The sequence below is a fragment of the Malaya genurostris genome, chromosome 3 (genome assembly GCF_030247185.1).
Source record: "Malaya genurostris strain Urasoe2022 chromosome 3, Malgen_1.1, whole genome shotgun sequence".
Lineage (NCBI taxonomy): Eukaryota > Metazoa > Arthropoda > Insecta > Diptera > Culicidae > Malaya > Malaya genurostris.
In genome coordinates this window covers 286,511,046-286,532,274 of record NC_080572.1, presented here as the reverse complement: position 1 = coordinate 286,532,274, position 21,229 = coordinate 286,511,046, and the positions used below count along the sequence as shown (strand labels likewise).

The 21,229-nt window shown below is 38.7% G+C and overlaps 4 protein-coding genes across 4 annotated transcripts; all 4 read left to right on the top strand.

Moving 5' to 3' along the window:
* Positions 1-2,086: 2,086 nt before the first annotated feature.
* On the top strand, positions 2,087-3,201 carry LOC131434504 (brachyurin-like). Its single transcript, XM_058601254.1, has 3 exons — positions 2,087-2,328; positions 2,496-2,895; positions 2,954-3,201. Exons 1-3 carry the CDS (start codon positions 2,117-2,119, stop codon positions 3,131-3,133), a joined length of 792 nt encoding a protein of 263 aa, XP_058457237.1. The 5' UTR covers positions 2,087-2,116; the 3' UTR covers positions 3,134-3,201.
* Positions 3,202-3,310: 109 nt separating this feature from the next.
* LOC131434500 (brachyurin-like) lies at positions 3,311-4,323 on the top strand. Its single transcript, XM_058601250.1, has 3 exons — positions 3,311-3,539; positions 3,590-3,998; positions 4,069-4,323. Exons 1-3 carry the CDS (start codon positions 3,325-3,327, stop codon positions 4,246-4,248), a joined length of 804 nt encoding a protein of 267 aa, XP_058457233.1. The 5' UTR covers positions 3,311-3,324; the 3' UTR covers positions 4,249-4,323.
* Positions 4,324-14,510: 10,187 nt separating this feature from the next.
* LOC131434487 (brachyurin-like) lies at positions 14,511-15,490 on the top strand. Its single transcript, XM_058601237.1, has one exon. The coding sequence runs from the start codon at positions 14,532-14,534 to the stop codon at positions 15,426-15,428; it is 897 nt and encodes a 298-aa protein (XP_058457220.1). The 5' UTR covers positions 14,511-14,531; the 3' UTR covers positions 15,429-15,490.
* A 4,133-nt stretch (positions 15,491-19,623) lies between these two features.
* On the top strand, positions 19,624-20,680 carry LOC131434502 (elastase-1-like). The gene is made up of 3 exons (XM_058601252.1): positions 19,624-19,899; positions 19,967-20,366; positions 20,425-20,680. The coding sequence occupies exons 1-3, from the start codon at positions 19,679-19,681 to the stop codon at positions 20,602-20,604; spliced, it is 801 nt and encodes a 266-aa protein (XP_058457235.1). The 5' UTR covers positions 19,624-19,678; the 3' UTR covers positions 20,605-20,680.
* The last annotated feature ends 549 nt before the right edge of the window (positions 20,681-21,229 follow it).

Below are 21,229 nucleotides of genomic sequence, written 5' to 3'. Positions count from 1 at the left end.
GGAGATATCGACATTTTTGTGTAAGCGACTATCTGGCAAAGAAATGCTTGGGAGCAACATAAAACACGATTTTTTATACTGTTACATACATTTGTTTCTAAGTACCCAAAAGACTGTGTACAGCATGATATTTTGCTCGGACAGATTTTAGCACGGTTCGTTTTTGGCAACATAATAGTTCGAATATGACATATGAAAACCAGATGATGGCAGAATTTTCGAGTTGAAAGCAATTTCATAATTAAATTGATTTAAACTACTTACAGAAATAAATGCTGAAAGAACAAAACTGCCATATACCATTCCAATCAGTTCGTCGAGATCAGCAAATGCGTGTGTGACAAATAATTTCACTCAATTTTTTTCGGAGATGGCTAAACCATTTTCTACAAACTCAGGTTCATATGAAAAGTTGTATACTCCCAAACAAGGTTCCTGAATTATGTTTGGTTCCTACTTCTGGTTGCGAAAATACAGGATGATATGTGAAACGAAATTAAAATTGTGTAACTCATTTTTCTCGTAGATGGCTGAACCGATCTAAGATTCAAACGAAAAGTTTTGAGATTCTATAAAACATCTTGTTTTTCAGTCAGATCCAACTTCCGGTTTCGGAGAAACAGGGTGATTAGTAAGCAAAGTCTTGGCATTCCAATTCTCTTGTGGAATTTGGCCTTTCTGTTTCAACAGACTTCGCAGCCGATTCTTAGTGTACAGAATCATTGCATGGCAAGTACTATGGATCCTACTGACACTAAGAATCCTTCCTGGTCGGGGCTCGAACATACGACAACTTACTTGTAAGACCAGCGTCCTATGCATTGAACCGCCAACCCGGGACATTAGTAGAAAAATGTCTATTTGACATAAATTATTCAGGTTTATCGGGTTAGCAGATTTGGATAGTCGATTACCAAGTAAAAATACTTCATTTTTGGTTGATTTCAGTTTTCGTTTCGGAAGGAACCCAAAAATTTAATTCGCACTACGATTCCTCAAAGATGTCTACATTGATTTTCAATCATTTTGGAACAAATGTAAACTATACAGCTACTCAGGTGAATTTGTCTGGCTTCGACTACACCGAATTTCGAATTTCGTTTCCAGTATCGAATTGTTTCTCACAGCTCAATCGTTTTCTCAAAAAAAGCCAAATCGAATTTCAGAAACAAAAGTTCAAATTAAAATAAATCCAAATTTATCCAATTCTGACTTCCGATTCTGGAATTGTAGGATGATGAATTTTTAATATTCAAAGCGATATAGAAGATGATAATCCCGAAAAGCTTTAAAGTTGGACTCAAAAATATTGCAATTTATTCGTCATATTTCCATACAAATCGGATTGGGTTATGCTGGTTCCTGAATACCGGCTCTGGAAGTACCTTAAATTACCCTAAACTCCAAAGTGGAAATTACTTCGACATATCATGGAATGTTTAATCGATTGTTACACTTTTAGATTCAAATTCGATCCGATTTGCAGTTTTGACATTACAGAGTAATGAGTGAATAAAATCTCAAATTGCCCTTTAAAACGACGGACATTACAATAATGTCATGAGAACTGAAACACCGAAGAATATTTATGCAAAAAACACATGCGGATTGGTAAAAAAGGTATCATCTCACTGCTAGGTGGATCAAGCACGTTTTTTTCTTAGTCATTTTTTAAATATTTTTCTCAGCATGATAGTATACATTTTGGCGCATTTCAAACGTTACAAGCAAAGTTACAGCTAAGACATGAACACGAACCTGGGTCTTTTGAGTAATCGACTTCCGTTAAAAGTTATACAGAAGTGATTGTTCCAAACACATTTTCAAGTATGCATACTAACGTTTTTGTTTTGTAAATTATCCATGATTAATTATCGAACACCGGTGATAGTTTAATAGAAAATGTCGTTTAATATTGATCTTGGATACAACTTTGACATGTTATGAAAAGATCAAATCTTCGTTAGAAAGCGAAAAAACTGAAGTGAGTGTATTTTACACGTATAAATCTAATCTTATCGTTCGGTTGAAGCGATCGAACCGATAATTCAAATTGAATTAAGTTTGCTAGTTGCAAATGGTTTCAGTTCGTTGAAAACAATCAAAGTGTTCAGCGATGAGAAGCGTTTTGCTAATTTTACTGGCACTGACGGTGGCCAGTGCCATCGAGAACCGTAGGGACACCCGCATCACCGGTGGAGATCAGGCCGGACCGGATTTTCCTTTCACGGTAGGAATTTTGATCTCCGGAGACGATGAGCATACGTTTTGTGCCGGGATTCTGGTGACTCCTCGATTTGTACTGACCACTGCAAACTGTGTTATTCGGTAAGCTATGCCGTACTGTTTATTTGTGAGCAGGGAAAAGCCCGCTGGAGATGAAATTTGGCAATCTCTCTCTCCAGCAGGCATAAACCCTCCTCATATCAACAGATTACATGATATCCATACTGATACTGTTTGCTTACTTACCGAGATGATCACTTCACTTCTAGCCAGACAATGTTAACCGTTCTGCTGGGATCAACGGACATCACCCGTGTGACGCAGTTTCTAGCGGTTACCAACGTTCGACTGCACTGGAATCACAGTTCGACGGTGATCAGCCGAGCCGATTTGGCGATCCTCACGTTGGCTCGGGAGGCTACCCTAGGTCCTACAGTGGCCGTTGCCAGACTTCCCAGTAAGTCTCAAGTAGACGAAACGTTCAACGGATTTGGATCCACTATGGTCGGGTGGGGTAAATCGGGACATCGAGAGGACGAATCCGTACCGTTGCAACATTTGCAGGTCGTGCGTAATCCGATCATCAGTAACCGTTCCTGTGGATTGTCCCACACATTCATTACGGATGAACACGTTTGCACCTCCGGGGACAATGGTGGTCCATGTGAGGTCAGTATTTTTGGTTGGAATTGACAAAATGTTGAATAATACCTTGTTCTCAACCCAGGGAGACGAGGGAGGTCCAGTGATGATAACCGAGGGCGGTGAATTTACTGTGATCGCTATTCATTCGTACCACTTCGGCGGTATCGGAGGATGTGGACGCGGACGATCGGCCGTTCACACGCGTCTCACCGAACACCTGGAATGGCTGGAGCAGCACACAGGGGTCGAGATAAGACCATAATTGGCGACACAAGATTTGTTGACTATGATGAACGCGACTTGCAATAAATTTATTTTGGCTTCATTAAACTGATCGGAATCTAATCTAATCGATCCGAAAAAAAAACAATTTCATTTTTTTTTTGCGAAATTGGTAACAGTTAAAATTGTAGATTTCTTTTTGTTTTGACCAGTTCCAGTACGGAGTGGAAGATGAAAAGAGTTCTGCTATTGAACTGTTTGCTGGTTGCAGTCTGGGCAGTTTCGCCGGAACATCGCGGTAGGATCAGTAATGGACAAACGGCATCGCCGCGGGATTTTCCTTCGGCTATTGGCATACTAATTTCCGGTGATTCTTCACACTCCTTTTGCGGTGGTGTTTTGATTTCCACCAGATTTATTCTGACGGCTGCGAGATGTGTTACAGGGTAAGAAAAACCAGCATTTCTAAGTGATCAATCTGATTGAACCTTTTCAGCACAAATACTTTGACAGTTTTGACCGGTGCCAGTGATATGAACGAACTGGTTGACAACATCCCAGTGCTCAACATTCCGTCACACATCATTATTCATCCGGACTATAGTTCGTTTTCCAATCGGAATGATTTGGCAATAGTGCAACTTTCGCGACCGGCCGAATTGGGCGAGTATGTCGAAATAGCGCAGCTTCCAAGGCGGTACCACGTTCCGTTCACGTTCACCGATTGGAACAGCACAATCGTCGGTTGGGGAAACACCGGAAACCGAGACAACGAACCGATTCCGTTGCAGCATCTTCAGTTCGCTCACGGATCCGTGATTAGTAACTTCGTTTGTGGTTTGTCGCATTCCTTCATCCGCGATGGTCACATTTGTACTGCAACGGAAGACGGTGGTCCATGCGATGTAGGTTTCCGGTTCAGTCGTGTAACGAAAGAAATTTACTAAATTTTTTTTTTCGGTTTTACTGTTTCAGGGAGATGAAGGTGGTCCCGTTTATGCGGATGTCGATGGGGAGAAAATTGTCATTGGAATTCATTCGACGCACTTTTCTGGCATCCGCGGGTGTGATCGGGGTCGATCGGCAGTCAATACCCGGCTCACGGAGTATCTCGACTGGATAGGAGAGAACAGTGACGTTGAGATCTTGGATTAAAAGCTTTCGTTGTAGTTCTTTTTTACAGTGCATACATATATTGTGATAACAGCATTGCTGTCGTGGTTTGTTCCAGATTCAGATAATTACTAGATTAGTATCCGAAAGAATTTGTTGATTATTACGTTTGGAAAAGAATCGTTATGCCCCATAGAATGCGTGTCACCTTATTGTTGGACAGACATAATAAGAGCTAGACATGGCGAGCAGGGTTACCAGATATACGGATTTTTCAGTATTCTACTGATTTTCAAGTACATTGGTAAACTTTACTGAATTGTACACGGATTTTGCAAAAAATACTGATTTCATACAGATTTTGAAGGAAGTCTGTTTTGCTATAATATAATGATAGAGGAGCGTGATTAATCGGTTGGACAATCGGGCCGATTCCGGCCGACAAATTTCACTGGGTTGAATCATTGAAAACATGCCCAAGTTTAACTCAGTAGAAATAATTAACTGTTGAACTTTCAGAATGCAAGTTTGTAGTGCATGTCATAATTTGGAACGATAATAACTCAGTCATTTGTTTCGAGATTGATATAATTTAACAACCAATCGATACGGACGATACGTTTAACTTAAACATGAATGGCAACGTCGTTTCAGTGTTTCAGTAGCGTATTATTGATAAATTTGGTTTGAATTGACTTATGTTTACACGAGCCAATCGCAGCATACCATAATGATATCATCCTTTAGTCACTTCTGTCTCTGGCTGCCTGCGAACGAAACATGTAGCTTGTCTAGTGAATGGGTGACAAAACAGAGTTGCATTCATTCGCTCGCTGGATAGTCACTTTTACGCGGTGTATGGATGCATAGCGTGCTTGAGTATATTGAATACTGATCAGCTGTTGATACTCCAGTAACCAGCAGGCCAATTTAGAACTATCGGCGATAGATTTTTCGTACCTAATTTAAAGCGCTTGTATCTCGGTAATTTGTTGATGGATTTACAACATTCAACTTGATTCGAAAGCATTACTTAAATATTGTAACCTAATGTCGATGGGGTCGTGCGTATATGGGAAACTCAAATTTCGAGTGAAACGCTGGCTTGCTAATGGATTCAGTTCAAAGTTGTGTTATAAAAATAATCATAGATACTTTTTTTTCATAAAAATGTGCAATCGACAATGATATATTAGTAGCTGAAGGCTCTAACTTCGTAAAATTAGCTTTAGTTCAATATAATTTAGTAGAAAAACCATGTCTCCTTCTATTGATATATATTTCCAAACCAATCAGTAGAAAAATGTAAAATTATTACAAACCTACTTTCGGGGAGCATTATAGTACATTTGCCAATAAAGCAAGTAGTATGTTAGGATTCATTAAACGTTTCAGTCATAAATTTCCGGACTTTTACACAATACAATTATTATCTACGCCGCAAAGCTACAATGATTTACTTTATCGATGACATTGTTTTCTAACAAGTACTGAATTATTGCTTTCACAACTAACGTTTTATGTTCCTAGCCGCCTCTTAGAAGTCGTCAAATATTCTCGGAAAAAATGTAAGACAAATTATGCCAAAAATAATCCTGTTAATAAAATGATGCGCTTTAAGAAGGAAAAATGTTAAAAAAATGATCTCATTATATCCAGGAAACAAATAAAAGAGCAATTGAAACCGTTGTTTCTTTTTTTTTTGTAAATTTGGAAAAATGCCTTAACTGGTTGTTCCACAATTATTTGCCAATTTTGCAAAAGCTATAGCAGGATAAGCATGTGAAATATGCCCCCAAAGGGAATTCATATTGTTATACACCGAAACCTCCATTTACGAACTAAACGGGGGTTCGTAAAAAGAGGTAGTTCGTAAAAAAAGTTTACGTTATTTGGGATTTGGTTCGTAAAAAAAGTTTAGGTTATTTGGAATTTACTTCGTAAAAAAAGTTTTGTGTGATTATTGTGGAAACCGCGTATCATATGTTTATTTTCGGAACGGATGTGAAGAGTAAGTGCAAGAAAATGATGTTTGGGCTCGTCTCAAAATCCAAGATGGCGGCTTCCGGTATGTTGAGATTGCCTAAAACCCCTAACAATTTGGGTATCTTCGGAACGGAATTGATGAGTAGATGTCGGAGAACGATGTTTGAAGTGGTTCTGAAATCCAAGATGGCGACTTCCGGTTTGTTAATATTCCTTGAACACCTTACTATATGGATATTTTCGGAACGGAATTGATGAGTAGATGTCAGAAAACGATGTTTGAGGTAGTTCTGAAATCCAAGATGTCGACTTCCGGTTGATTGATATTTCTTGAAAACTCTTACAATATGGGTATTTTCGGAACGGGATTGATGAATAGATGTCAGAAAACGATGTTTAAGGTAGTTTTGTAATTCAAGATGGCTACTTCCGGTTTGTTGATATTTCTTGAAAACCCTTACAATATGGATATTTTCGGAACGGTAGTGTTTTAAAGGAATACCAAGTTAAAGGAAAATGGCAAAAACTTTCAAAAAATATTAATATACCGGAAGTTACTGTTTTGCATTTCAAAACCAGGGTAAGGGTTTTCAAGGAATATCAACAAACCGGAAGTCGCCATCTTGGATTTCAGAACCAGTTCAAACATCTTTTTCCGACATCTAATCATCAATTCCGTTCCGAAAATACCCATATTGCTAAAGTTTTCAAGGAATATCAACAAACCGGAAGTCGTCATCTTGGATTTCAGAAACACTTCAAACATCATTTTCCGACATCTACTCATCAATTCCGTTCCCAAAATACCCATATTGCAAGGGTTTTCAAGGAATATCAATCAACCGGAAGTCGCCATCTTGGATTTCTGAACCAGTTTAAACATCTTTTTCCGACATCTAATCATCAATTCCGTTCCGAAAATATCCATATTGCAAAAGTTTTCAAGGAATATCAACAAACCGGAAGTCGCCATCTTGGATTTCAGAACCACTTAAAACATCATTTTCCGACATCTACTCATCAATTCCGTTCCGAAAATACCCATATTGTATATGTTTTCAAGGAATATCAACAAACCGGAAGTCGCCATCTTGGATTTCAGAACCACTTCAAACATCATTTTCTGACATCTAATCATCAATTCCGTTCCGAAAATACCCATATTGTAAGGGTTTTCAAGGAATATCAATCAACCGGAAGTCGCCATCTTGGATTTCAGAACCACTTCAAACATCATTTTCTGACATCTAATCATCAATTCCGTTCCGAAAATATCCATATTGTAAGGGTTTTCAAGGAATATCAACAAACCGGAAGTCGTCATCTTGGATTTCAGAACCACTTCAAACATCATTTTCCGACATCTACTCATCAATTCCGTTTCCAAAATACCCATATTGCAAGGGTTTTAAAGGAATATCAACAAACCGGAAGTCGCCATCTTGGATTTCAGAACCAGTTCAAACATCTTTTTCCGACATCTAATCATCAATTCCGTTCCGAAAATACCCATATTGCAAAAGTTTTCAAGGAATATCAACAAACCGGAAGTCGCCATTTCGGATTTCAGAACCACTTCAAACATCATTTTCTGACATCTAATCATCAATTCCGTTCCAAAAATACCCATATTGTATATGTTTTCAAGGAATATCAACAAACCGGAAGTCGCCATCTTGGATTTCAGAACCACTTCAAACATCATTTTCTGACATCTAATCATCAATTCCGTTCCGAAAATACCCATATTGTAAGGGTTTTCAAGGAATATCAATCAACCGGAAGTCGCCATCTTGGATTTCAGAACCACTTCAAACATCATTTTCTGACATCTAATCATCAATTCCGTTCCGAAAATATCCATATTGTAAGGGTTTTCAAGGAATATCAACAAACCGGAAGTCGTCATCTTGGATTTCAGAACCACTTCAAACATCATTTTCCGACATCTACTCATCAATTCCGTTTCCAAAATACCCATATTGCAAGGGTTTTAAAGGAATATCAACAAACCGGAAGTCGCCATCTTGGATTTCAGAACCAGTTCAAACATCTTTTTCCGACATCTAATCATCAATTCCGTTCCGAAAATACCCATATTGCAAAAGTTTTCAAGGAATATCAATCAACCGGAAGTCGCCATCTTGGATTTCAGAACCACTTCAAACATCATTTTCTGACATCTAATCATCAATTCCGTTCCGAAAATATCCATATTGTAAGAGTTTTCAAGGAATATCAATCAACCGGAAGTCGCCATCTTGGATTTCAGAACCACTTCAAACATCTTTTTCCGACATCCAATCATCAATTCCGTTCCAAAAATACCCATATTGTAAGGGTTTTCAAGGAATATCAATCAACCGGAAGTCGCCATCTTGGATTTCAGAACCACTTCAAACATCATTTTCTGACATCTAATCATCAATTCCGTTCCGAAAATATCCATATTGCAAGGGTTTTCAAGGAATATCAATCAACCGGAAGTCGCCATCTTGAATTTCAAAACCACCTCAAACATCGTTTTCTGACATCTACTAATCAATTCCGTTCCGAAAATACCCATATTGTATAGGTTTTCAAGGAATATCAACAAACCGGAAGTCGCCATCTTGGATTTCTGAACCAGTTTAAACATCTTTTTCTGACATCTAATCATCAATTCCGTTCCGAAAATACCCATATTGCAAAAGTTTTCAAGGAATATCAACAAACCGGAAGTCGCCATCTTGGATTTCAGAACCACTTCAAACGTCATTTTCCGACATCTACTCATCAATTCCGTTCCGAAAATACCCATATTGTATAGGTTTTCAAGGAATATCAACAAACCGGAAGTCGCCATCTTGGATTTCAGAACCACTTCAAACATCATTTTCTGACATCTAATCATCAATTCCGTTCCGAAAATATCCATATTGCAAGGGTTTTCAAGGAATATCAATCAACCGGAAGTCGCCATCTTGGATTTCAGAACCACTTCAAACATCTTTTTCCGACATTCAATCATCAATTCCGTTCCAAAAATACCCATATTGTAAGGGTTTTCAAGGAATATCAATCAACCGGAAGTCGCCATCTTGGATTTCAGAACCACTTCAAACATCATTTTCTGACATCTAATCATCAATTCCGTTCCGAAAATATCCATATTGCAAGGGTTTTCAAGGAATATCAATCAACCGGAAGTCGCCATCTTGGATTTAAGAACCACCTCAAATATCGTTTTCCGACATCTACTCATTAACCACGTTCCGAAAATACCCATATTGTAAGGGTTTTCTAGGAATATCAACAAACCGGAAGTCACCATCTTGAATTTCAAAACCACCTCAAACATCGTTTTCTGACATCTACTAATCAATTCCGTTCCGAAAATACCCATATTGTATAGGTTTTCAAGGAATATCAACAAACCGGAAGTCGCCATCTTGGATTTCTGAACCAGTTTAAACATCTTTTTCTGACATCTAATCATCAATTCCGTTCCGAAAATATTGCAAAAGTTTTCAAGGAATATCAACAAACCGGAAGTCGCCATCTTGGATTTCAGAACCACTTCAAACATCATTTTCCGACATCTACTAATCAATTCCGTTCCGAAAATACCCATATTGCAAATGTTTTCAAGGAATATCAACAAACCGGAAGTCGCCATCTTGGATTTAAGAACCACCTCAAATATCGTTTTCCGACATCTACTCATTAACCACGTTCCGAAAATACCCATATTGTAAGGGTTTTCTAGGAATATCAACAAACCGGAAGTCACCATCTTGAATTTCAAAACCACCTCAAACATCGTTTTCTGACATCTACTCATCAATTCCGTTCCGAAAATACCCATATTGTATAGGTTTTCAAGGAATATCAACAAACCGGAAGTCGCCATCTTGGATTTCAGAACCACTTCAAACATCATTTTCTGACATCTAATCATCAATTCCGTTCCGAAAATATCCATATTGCAAGGGTTTTCAAGGAATATCAATCAACCGGAAGTCGCCATCTTGGATTTAAGAACCACCTCAAATATCGTTTTCCGACATCTACTCATTAACCACGTTCCGAAAATACCCATATTGTAAGGGTTTTCTAGGAATATCAACAAACCGGAAGTCACCATCTTGAATTTCAAAACCACCTCAAACATCGTTTTCTGACATCTACTCATCAATTCCGTTCCGAAAATACCCATATTGTATAGGTTTTCAAGGAATATCAACAAACCGGAAGTCGCCATCTTGGATTTCTGAACCAGTTTAAACATCTTTTTCTGACATCTAATCATCAATTCCGTTCCGAAAATATTGCAAAAGTTTTCAAGGAATATCAACAAACCGGAAGTCGCCATCTTGGATTTCAGAACCACTTCAAACATCATTTTCCGACATCTACTAATCAATTCCGTTCCGAAAATACCCATATTGCAAATGTTTTCAAGGAATATCAACAAACCGGAAGTCGCCATCTTGGATTTAAGAACCACCTCAAATATCGTTTTCCGACATCTACTCATTAACCACGTTCCGAAAATACCCATATTGTAAGGGTTTTCTAGGAATATCAACAAACCGGAAGTCACCATCTTGAATTTCAAAACCACCTCAAACATCGTTTTCTGACATCTACTCATCAATTCCGTTCCGAAAATACCCATATTGTATAGGTTTTCAAGGAATATCAACAAACCGGAAGTCGCCATCTTGGATTTCAGAACCACTTCAAACATCATTTTCTGACATCTAATCATCAATTCCGTTCCGAAAATATCCATATTGCAAGGGTTTTCAAGGAATATCAATCAACCGGAAGTCGCCATCTTGGATTTAAGAACCACCTCAAATATCGTTTTCCGACATCTACTCATTAACCACGTTCCGAAAATACCCATATTGTAAGGGTTTTCTAGGAATATCAACAAACCGGAAGTCACCATCTTGAATTTCAAAACCACCTCAAACATCGTTTTCTGACATCTACTAATCAATTCCGTTCCGAAAATACCCATATTGCAAAAGTTTTCAAGGAATATCAACAAACCGGAAGTCGCCATCTTGGATTTCTGAACCAGTTTAAACATCTTTTTCCGACATCTAATCATCAATTCCGTTCCGAAAATATCCATATTGCAAAAGTTTTCAAGGAATATCAACAAACCGGAAGTCGCCATCTTGGATTTCAGAACCACTTCAAACATCATTTTCCGACATCTACTCATCAATTCCGTTCCGAAAATACCCATATTGTATATGTTTTCAAGGAATATCAACAAACCGGAAGTCGCCATCTTGGATTTCAGAACCACTTCAAACATCATTTTCCGGAATCTACTCTTCAAACCCGTTCCAAAAATACCCATATTGTAGTAGTTTCCATGGAGTCGGAAATCGCTTTCGATGAATGACAAAACCTCTTTTTACGAAGTAGGTTCGTAAAAAAAGATTACGTTATTTGGGATTTGGTACGTAAAAAGAGGTACGTAAAAAGAGGTAACGTATAAAAAGTGTTCGTAAACGGAGGTTTGGGTGTACCACATTCGAAAGTTCATAGACTGGAAACAATTTTCTCAAAATTTCAACCCGTTAACTGCCATATTGACGGAGCTAGGGAGGTTATATTGAATTTTATTTTATTTGATTTTTAAAGAAACCGCTACTCCGGAAAAATTTGAAAAAAATCAGATGTGTTTAAGGGATTATGAGGAAGGTTTACATTTTTTTTCAAAATTTTTGAAGATGTATTTCTTCCATTGAAAAATATTTGAAAATTTCGAAACATATTTTTTCCCTCTTCCAATTTTTGCACCACCCCGGATTTTTTAGCGATAAATAAAAAATTTTTGTTACAGTGGTATGTTTTCATATTTGTAAAAAATGTGGATTTTCTAAAAAATAAATAAAAATTCAAAACTTCAAAACTCTGGTGAAATCGAAGAAGACGAAATAATGGTGTCATTCGATGTAACCGCCTTATTTCCATGTGTCCCGGTGAAGGACTCAATCAATCTATTGGAAGATTGGTTACTTCAACAACATAGTAACAGTTTATGGAAAAGCAAAGTAAGGTCATATCTGAACCTAACTCGGCTTTTTATGGATGTAAATTACTTTAAATTCAGAGGCGGATTTTATAAACAGTTACAAGGGACACCAATGGGTAATCCGCTCTCCCCGTTTTTATGCGAATTGTTTATGGCAAATCTTGAAGAACTTTTGAAAAACCAGGGATTATTACCTAATCGCTGGTGGAGATACGTTGATGATATATTCTGTATCATCAAACGCAATGATTCATCAACTTTCTTACAAATGATTAATAACTTACATAAAAACATTAAATTCACCTATGAGGAGGAGAAAGACAACAGTTTACCTTTCTTAGATATCCTCATTGTCAGAGAAGCAAAAACCTTAAATTTCGAGATATACAGGAAGCCAACCAACACAGATCGGGTCATACCAAATACTTCTAATCATTCCCACCAACACAAAATGGCAGCTTTCCACCACATGATTCACAGAATGCTGACCGTACCCCTTAAGAGAGATGCTGCAATAAAAGAGAAAAACTTTATTTTCGAAATTGGAAAGCTCATATCCGGATATCCGGAGCGTTCAATCCAAACAATCCTCGACAAAAAATTAAGATTGTTGAAAAAACAATCACTTACAACTCTGCCTCCCCCATCGGAAAATTTAAAAAGAATATCGGTGGACTTCAATCCAAACATTGCACATCCTTTGAAATCAAAACTAAATAAATTTGGTTTGGATTTAGTATTCAGCAGCATGAACTGTCAATTGAAAAATTTACTAGGTTCTACAAAAGATCCTACGGATAATTTGAAAATATCTGGGGTGTACAAAATCTCGTGTCCTCATTGTGATAAAATATATATTGGACAAACAAAGAGAACTCTAGACATCCGTTTCAAAGAGCACGTCGCTGAAATAGCGAAAACATCTAAAGAATTAGAGAAAGGACTACCACATCATTTCAAGTCAAAAGTAGCTGAACATGCCTTTTCTGAAGATCATGAACTCACTACCAACGACATAAAAATCATAAGACAAATTTCCAACCCATGGAAATTAGACACAGCCGAAAGTTTAGAAATCTTCAAAAATAACTCCATTTCTTTATTAAATCGTGACCAAGGAACAAGTTATTACCGACACATAAGATACAAATAGATTTAGAAAATACTTAATCTCTTAATCTTCCACTTCTTCAGTTTGTTGCCCTCCGCTGACAATCAAATTACCGTCCTACCCGTTTGTTACTACCTGTTTCTTCCCGTTTTTACCCGTTGACAATAAGACATTTCGTATAAAAGGAGCAGCATTACAGCATTCTTTCAAACAAACTTATAAAACATAAGTTATAACATTCCGAAATACGCGTATCTGTATTGTAACGTTTGTTATGCTTCATTAAAGTATAGTGACTTTGTGAAATTGTAATAACGTGACAGTGAAATAGTGGAATTAAATGGTACATTAATAGTGACACTATTGAAGACAAGTGATGTTCGGTGTTGGTTCGGATTGATTGAACTTTTTGATTGTAGATTATTAGAAATTTTGGTTGCCTTGTTTCACATCAATGGCTCGAACAACCCCATGGGGCTGTTCCTTGTAGTTTTTTCTCTTCCATCACCATGTTTGTCTTCGACATCGAAATCACCATTTTTAAAACGTTGAAAAAAACTCCCGACACGTTTTACTCAGAGCAGCACCACCGTAAGTTCTGAGAGCATTCGATGCGCTTCAGCTGTATTGTAACAGAAAAGTAAAACTTCCCGCAAATGGCGAGAATCGGGCACATTAACAGACATTTTAGAAGGTGAATAATACGAAAACAAGAACAACTATCACTGAAACGGCGATGACAATTCGTTACGCACTGTACACACTCACTTTAAAGGCATTATCATCTATGTATTTTGACCAGCCTCAGCCGGTAAAACCACCTATCGGAAAACGGTGGAAGCAAAGTTGTACACCTGATGCAATTTTTACAGTTTTTTCCTGATGCAATTTTTACTGTCAAGCCCCGTGCTAAATCAAAATAAAATTATATATAATCAAAATGCATACAGGAGTGTCTGTGATTGGAAATAACCATAATTAAATTCACCCAATCTGATCAACCGATATGACGTAATCGGGTGGAAAGCCACACTTCGAAAATCGATACAAATCTTTTTATGCATGCTTATCTTCTTTGCGGGAGCCGATTATGAGTTTCCAAACCCAAACTATATAAGTCAAGGTAAATCGTTTCTGCAGACATTCCGTACTGAATCTTCGGCAGTGAAAAAAAAAAACAATACGATGAAGACTATAGTTCTGCTGGTTAGCTTTGTGGCTTTGGCCGTTGCCTCTCTGGATTTGTCTAAATTCAAAAAAATCGAAGAATTGGATGAGTTTTGGGCGCAACTTGATCCTCGTCTGCAGCAGCTACGTGAAAAGTCAATTCCGAATCACAGAATAATCAACGGCGAAGAAGCCGCACCCGGACAGTTCCCCTACCAGACACTGACGCTCAGTTTCTTCGCCAACGGGCAGTCGGGATTATGCGGAGGAACTTTGCTTTCGAATAACTTTGTGATGACTGCCGCCCACTGTGTTGTGTTCGAAAACTTGGCAACCCACGGAACGTCCATTCTGGGAGCGATCAACCGCCTGGAGGAGGAGGCCACCCAACAGCGAATCGCTTTTGGCACTATCACCGTTCATCCGAATTATATCGCGTCGTTGCTGCGGAACGACATCGCAGTCATAGAGCTGGCCACACCCGCCGTATTCAACGATTATGTCCAACCGGTCCGACTCCCGGCAACGTCGGACGAGCGCACGTTTGCCGGAATGACCGGTATCATTTCCGGTTTCGGACGCACAACGGATGAAACTGGATCGCCTGTTTCGAGCGTGCTCATGCACACCAGCAACCCAATTCTGTCCAATGCCGACTGTCAGGCAATTTGGGGCACCATTTGGGTGGGTGCACAAAACATCTGTCTGTCCCCGGAGGGTGCCCGTACCACGTGTCACGGGGATTCCGGTGGCCCGCTTACCATCGTGGACGACGATGGACTAACCGTACAAGTGGGAGTGACTTCGTTCGTTCACTCCAATGGTTGTGTCACCAGCTTCCCTGCAGGATTCGTCCGTACCAGCCACTATTTGACTTGGATCGGTGAAAGTACGGATGTTGTACTACGAACCTAGTGTCTTCGGATTGCAGTTAATGGATTTTATGGTTCATGGCTTTTCCGGTTGGCTAGGCTGTGTGTGTGCAAATAAAATAACAAAAAAATATGTTGTTGTGATTTCTGCAAATCATTTCTTGATTCCTTAATTTGACACTTCGAAATCCGCCTCTCGGGCCGCCAGAAAAAAAAGCTTCCCCTACTCAGAAAATATGACTAAGGAGTGTATCGAAAATAAGCTATCCACATACATTTGTGTTGTACGCATGTATTTGTGATGGTTTTTTTAATGCTCAGATCACAGCGTGCTGCGCATTTGGCTGTCAGCTTTCGTTTGTTTACTTGTTCGTGCGGTTGAAATTCTGCGTTTTCAAAATGTCGCGTATTGAAAACGAAGTGAGAATTAAGGCTCTTGACACATAGCTAAGTGAGAAGGGTATTACTATGCGAAAAATGACGACGCGGTTTGGAATTCATCATGCCAGTGTTAAAACCATAATTAATAAGTTTGAGGAACACTATTCTTTAGATGAGCTACAAGGAAGAGACAGAAAACCCGGTTCTTTCAAGCCGCAACTGGACCAGAAAGTGGTATCTCTAATCATGAAGAACAAATCAATGTCAATACGTGATTTGGAGAAAAAAGCTGGAACGAGTGTCGGATTGATTCAGCATATCAAGAGGCGAAATCACCTGAAGACCTAGAAGAAGCAGAAAATCTCGAAACAAAGTGTAGAACAGAAGACGAGAGCAGCAGCAAGAGCCCGGAAATTGTTTTGCAGTGTCCGGATGCATGCGTTTTGATGGACGATGAGAACCCTTCCAGGTTCACAAAACTTTACTGTCGTCGTTGGGGATGATGTGAGCGAAACGGATTCAAGTGGAGAAATTCAAGTGGAGTGGGTATGGCAAGCAATATGTTCCTGTGGTTTGAAGTCAACCAGTTTTTACACTACCGGAACTATAAATACTGAAATCTATCGATCTGAGTGTCTCCAGAAGAGATTGCTGTCTTTATACAAGAAGCATAGTATGCTTTCACTGTTTTGGCCGGAATTAGCGTCGGCTCACTATGCAAGAACCACTCTCAATTAGCTTGCGGAAAAGGGTATAAATTTCGTTGAGAAAAACATCAATCCACCAAATTCCCCTCAGTTTCGACCCATCGAACGTTACTGGGCAATCGTGAAGAGGGTCTTCAAGAAGACTGGTAAGGCAGCTGGGAACATGCAGAAGTTCAAAATAATTTGGGCTCAAGCGTCCAAAAAATGCGATGCAACACTTGTCCGGAACTTGATGAAGAGTGTTCGATGAAAAGTTCGAAAAATCGTGAAGGAATAACTTAAATTTCATCCGGTTTTCATTATGCTCAAGTTTAACCTCGTACAATAAAGGATCAATTTTTAGTTTGAATGAAATATCGTTTTTTACCATAATTTGGAAGAATAATTTGTGGATAGCTTATTTTCGATACACTCCTTATTAACTGAAATTCTCTTCAACGACATGGGGTCATTTTCGAGTACGGGCTCAACCCGTACTCGAAAATGACCCCATGTCCGATTAAAATGTTCTCGACTTATGTGCAGGGTCGGCTCAAGGCTCATCCGTTAGTCAAAATCGCACAATCGCATGTTAAAAAAATTCAAGAAAATGGAACATTATTTTTCCAAATTTCAGAATTTTGGCATATCTTAATCTTGGCATCCTAGGAAACTACCCCCTACTTCGACTATGCCTTTAACCGGTTCATACGAGAAATTGTTGACTGCAAGACAAATCGATGTCAACATTTCATAAGGGCACATAAACCAATGAGAGCTTCTCTTTGTTTACTTTCTCTTTTGTGAATATTTCCTTAATTTTCACGTGTACCTACAAAGTATTCGTGTAGAATAAAAGACAATATCCCCATGTTTCCAACAGTACCAAATATGTAACGAATGTTTGTATAATAACGCAGATATAGTCGAAAGAGAAAGTAAACAAAGAGAATCTGTCAATTGTTTTTAGGCCTTTTTGAAATGTTGACGTCGAAATGATCATAATGTGAAGTCCTTTTCTTTTTCTTCTTCTTCTTCAGTCTGGTTTGTTTCACTTTACTTGAGCTGACGTCGGTTTGATGACACAGCAACTCTACCTATATTGTCATTAAGAAAGTACACTCAAACCTCCATTTGCGTAAACTTCGTTTTACGTTACCTCTTTTTACGTAACTCTTCTTACGAACCAAATCCCAAAAAACATTAACTTTTTATACGAACCTACTTCGTAAAAAGAGGTTTTTGCAAACAATGAAAATCATTTCCGGCTCATTTGTATTCCATAGAAATTACTATTAAATGTGGATATTTTAGGAACGGGTTTAATGAGTGAATGTCGGAAAATGATGTTTGAGGTGATTCTGAATCCCAAAATGGAGTAGCCATCTGCTCCAGTTCTTTATATCCAGAGTTTCCCTTTATTTAGGCCATTTGTTCAGCAGCTTTAACAGTCTTGATAATCTTAAACTGCACAGAAAGAAATTATTAATTTTACAGGTGACATAATTCTTCAAACGATACAATTCATAACTAATGAACTTCTCAAATGCCACATTATTCCATTCGTACAGAAATTTACTGGCTCCGAATGTAATTTGCACTCGGCTAGCAAGTGAGACTGTATGAATTTATATGCACGATTTACCAGCCAAGCAAATATGGGCTTCTGTGGCACAGTCGACTAACTGGTGTGCTTCGTGATCTAATGTTTTTCGGTTCAAGTTACGTTGTTGATGTCGATCTTTTGATTTTTATTCCTTCCGTTTTAAAGCAATGTAATTTTCAAATCACACAATTTTACATGTTCTTGAATATACATTTGTGTGAAATATGACGCTCTATTTATGTGCATCTGATAAGATGTAAAATCTCAAGAAATTTTCGCACTGTGTAATTTGACTGCTATTTTGGTCTATTTTTACTAAATCCGGCAATAATTTAGATCTGCCGCAGATTTTATGCATATTGTGAAGGTATTCGAGCATTAAAACCTACGTGAAAAGAATTAAATTTGTCATAAAAAGTAGGGTGGGAAATATTCACATAACTTTTCACGTAACTATGATCGATCGTTTTTTTAAATGAAGTAAAGAAATGTTTTGCCTTTCTCATATAGAAAGGTTATGCAATCACTGTGAAAACCGACTTTTGAACCGAGGCCCGGAGGGCCGAGTGTCATATACCATTCGACTCAGTTCGTCGAGTACGCAAAATGTCTGTGTGTGTGTATGTGTGTGTGTATGTGCGTATGTGTGTATGTAACGTTTTTTTGCACTAACTTTTCTCGGAGATGGCTGAACCGATTTTCACAAACTTAGATTCAAATGAAAGGTCTTGTGGTCCCATACAAAATTCCTGAATATTATTCGGATCCGACTTCCGGTTCGGGATTTATGGGGTAAAATGTGCAAAACAAAGAAAACATGTGTTCTAATTTTTTTCATAGATGGCGCGACCGATTTTCACAAACTCAGGTTCAAATGAAAGGTCCTGTGGTACCATGCGTAATTCCTGAATTTCATACGGATCCGACTTCCGGATCCGGAAATATAGGGTAAAGTGGGTTAAAATTGTATACCATCTCTGAAAATGGGGAAAAATCTTAAACAATTTTCTAAATCGACCTCAAATCTTTTCCAATTGATAGTTTTTATCAATAGACGGTCAAACAAACCGATTTCGGTTATTCTTTTAGGAATCGAAGAAAATTATTGTGAAGAATACCACAGTATTATATACGATAGTATGATTGATATGAGAAAGGCATCATTACACCACTAGGTGGATTAAACCAGGTTTTTTTTCTGGAAAAATATGCCAGTTGTCAGGTTTTTTTACCGGGACCCGACCCGTACCCGAGTGAGCAGTAATTTTTTTTAACCGTACCCGATTGAAAATAAAAATTTTTACCCGTCGGGTACGCGTCGGGTCGGATAAAATACCCGAGATCCGACCATCTCTAGTGTATGTATGTCTTCGTTTGAGATAATATGGAAGCGCTAACTACTAACTCAAATAGTTAAAGGTTAAACAGGTTAAAGGCATTTTCGAGTGTTTTGAAACACAATACGATGATTGACGCAGTTGGAATTGTACGCATATCAGACGAAATAACATTAGTCATTGCAATCAGAAAGATTAGACGATTAGCTTTAAAACGAGGTGGACGGGTCTTTCAGTCATTTCAGTCGTTTGTAGTCGCACTACCCTGAAACAATACAACAGGATGCAGTTTTGGAGTATTCTACTGTTTTCGTTTGCGGTTCTGCTAGGAACTGCTTCAGCAGTGGGCTCACCTCGAATTTCTGGTGGCACCATTGCTTCACCTACCGACATTCCGTGGGCTGCCGGTGTCATCATCCACGGAGGAACTTCGGGCCATGACTTTTGCAGTGCAGTTTTGATTTCACCTCGCCATGTGCTGACTTCGGCCGATTGTGTTTCTGGGTAGTGAATGGGTCTTAAAACCTTCTATTGTTCTGTTGATGATGCAGGCGATTTTTTTTTTCAACAGGGCAATTGAAGTCACAGTGGCTCTGAATGCTAGTACCATGACCAGCATTGGAACTCTGATGAGTGTGGCGAACGTTCTAATTCACCCGGGTTGGACTTCGCTGTTACGTCGTGATGATCTTGCTATCCTAACGCTCAATCAGGATGCTCCAATCGACAACGAAACCATCCGTCCGGTTAACATGCCCCGTAGATCCGATGCCAGTAACAGTTTTGTTAATTATGTCGCGACCACGGCAGGTTGGGGAAATACTGGAAATCGTGACAATGAACCCATTCCCACGGAAAACCTGCGATTTGCTGTGGATACTGTAACATCAAACACGATTTGTCAACTTTCCTACACCTGGGTTAGAAGCACTCATATCTGCATTGGAACTGACGATGGCGGTCCGTGCAACGTAAGTTAGAATTACTATTTTATTTCGTTTTGCTAAAGCATTTGATCCGTTTTTCCAGGGTGACGAAGGAGGTCCAGTGACAGTTCAGGAAGCTGGCCGAATTTACTTAATTGGAGTACATTCGTTCCATTTCAACGGAATTCGTGGATGCGACCGTGGCCGATCGGCCGTGGCCACCAGAATAACTGACTATTTGGATTGGCTTGCGGAGAACTCCGATACAATTATTCCTGAATAGAGTTGTATTTTTTTATTGTATAGCAGTCGATTATGGTCAATAAATTATCGATATGCTGTTATCGAGAAACTGATAATGGGGATATTTCGATTTTTCTTTGGAGAGCCAGAAGGCTATTCAAATCGGTTATGTGCAAAGTGCAATAAATTATTGTCATTTTTACGTTTCGCCTCCGGCTCATCAGTGCGTCAGCAGTTTAAGTTGAACTGTAAACGTCTAAACATGTGGACGAACAGTTAATGCCTGTAGTTCAACATAAACTGCTAACACATGGATGAGCCGAAGGCGAAACGTAAAATTGAAGCCAGAAGAGCCAAATTGCCACAATCTGTCGAGTTGAAATGTTTAAGCGCCCGTTTCTGCCATTACTAGATTTTTTTTTCGATATCGTCAACCATTTTACGTTCAATACTCAACCTGTCCCATAAATTGCTGCTAGATTTTATTTGAATCCGACAGTTTGGAAGTTTCAGGTTGATTTCTAGAGTCCAGTATAAATCAACCTGATTTAAGAAGAGAAAGAAATTAAGAAATTTCGCGTGTATTTCAAGACTATAAAAGACTGTACTTTAAAGTCAGCGAAACAGAAAAACTCTGATTGAAGATGCGATGTGTGGCCTGTTCT

Excerpts from the sequence above, each read along its gene's own strand:
- LOC131434504 (XM_058601254.1), top strand. The coding sequence starts at position 2,117 with ATGAGAAGCGTTTTGCTAATTTTACTGGCACTGACGGTGGCCAGTGCC. Across the intron at positions 2,329-2,495 it reads ACTGCAAACTGTGTTATTCG|CCAGACAATGTTAACCGTTC; the intron begins GTAAGCTATGCC and ends CTTCACTTCTAG. Across the intron at positions 2,896-2,953 it reads ACAATGGTGGTCCATGTGAG|GGAGACGAGGGAGGTCCAGT; the intron begins GTCAGTATTTTT and ends TTCTCAACCCAG.
- LOC131434500 (XM_058601250.1), top strand. The coding sequence starts at position 3,325 with ATGAAAAGAGTTCTGCTATTGAACTGTTTGCTGGTTGCAGTCTGGGCA. Across the intron at positions 3,540-3,589 it reads GCTGCGAGATGTGTTACAGG|CACAAATACTTTGACAGTTT; the intron begins GTAAGAAAAACC and ends GAACCTTTTCAG. Across the intron at positions 3,999-4,068 it reads AAGACGGTGGTCCATGCGAT|GGAGATGAAGGTGGTCCCGT; the intron begins GTAGGTTTCCGG and ends TTACTGTTTCAG.
- LOC131434487 (XM_058601237.1), top strand. The coding sequence starts at position 14,532 with ATGAAGACTATAGTTCTGCTGGTTAGCTTTGTGGCTTTGGCCGTTGCC.
- LOC131434502 (XM_058601252.1), top strand. The coding sequence starts at position 19,679 with ATGCAGTTTTGGAGTATTCTACTGTTTTCGTTTGCGGTTCTGCTAGGA. Across the intron at positions 19,900-19,966 it reads TCGGCCGATTGTGTTTCTGG|GGCAATTGAAGTCACAGTGG; the intron begins GTAGTGAATGGG and ends TTTTTTCAACAG. Across the intron at positions 20,367-20,424 it reads ACGATGGCGGTCCGTGCAAC|GGTGACGAAGGAGGTCCAGT; the intron begins GTAAGTTAGAAT and ends CCGTTTTTCCAG.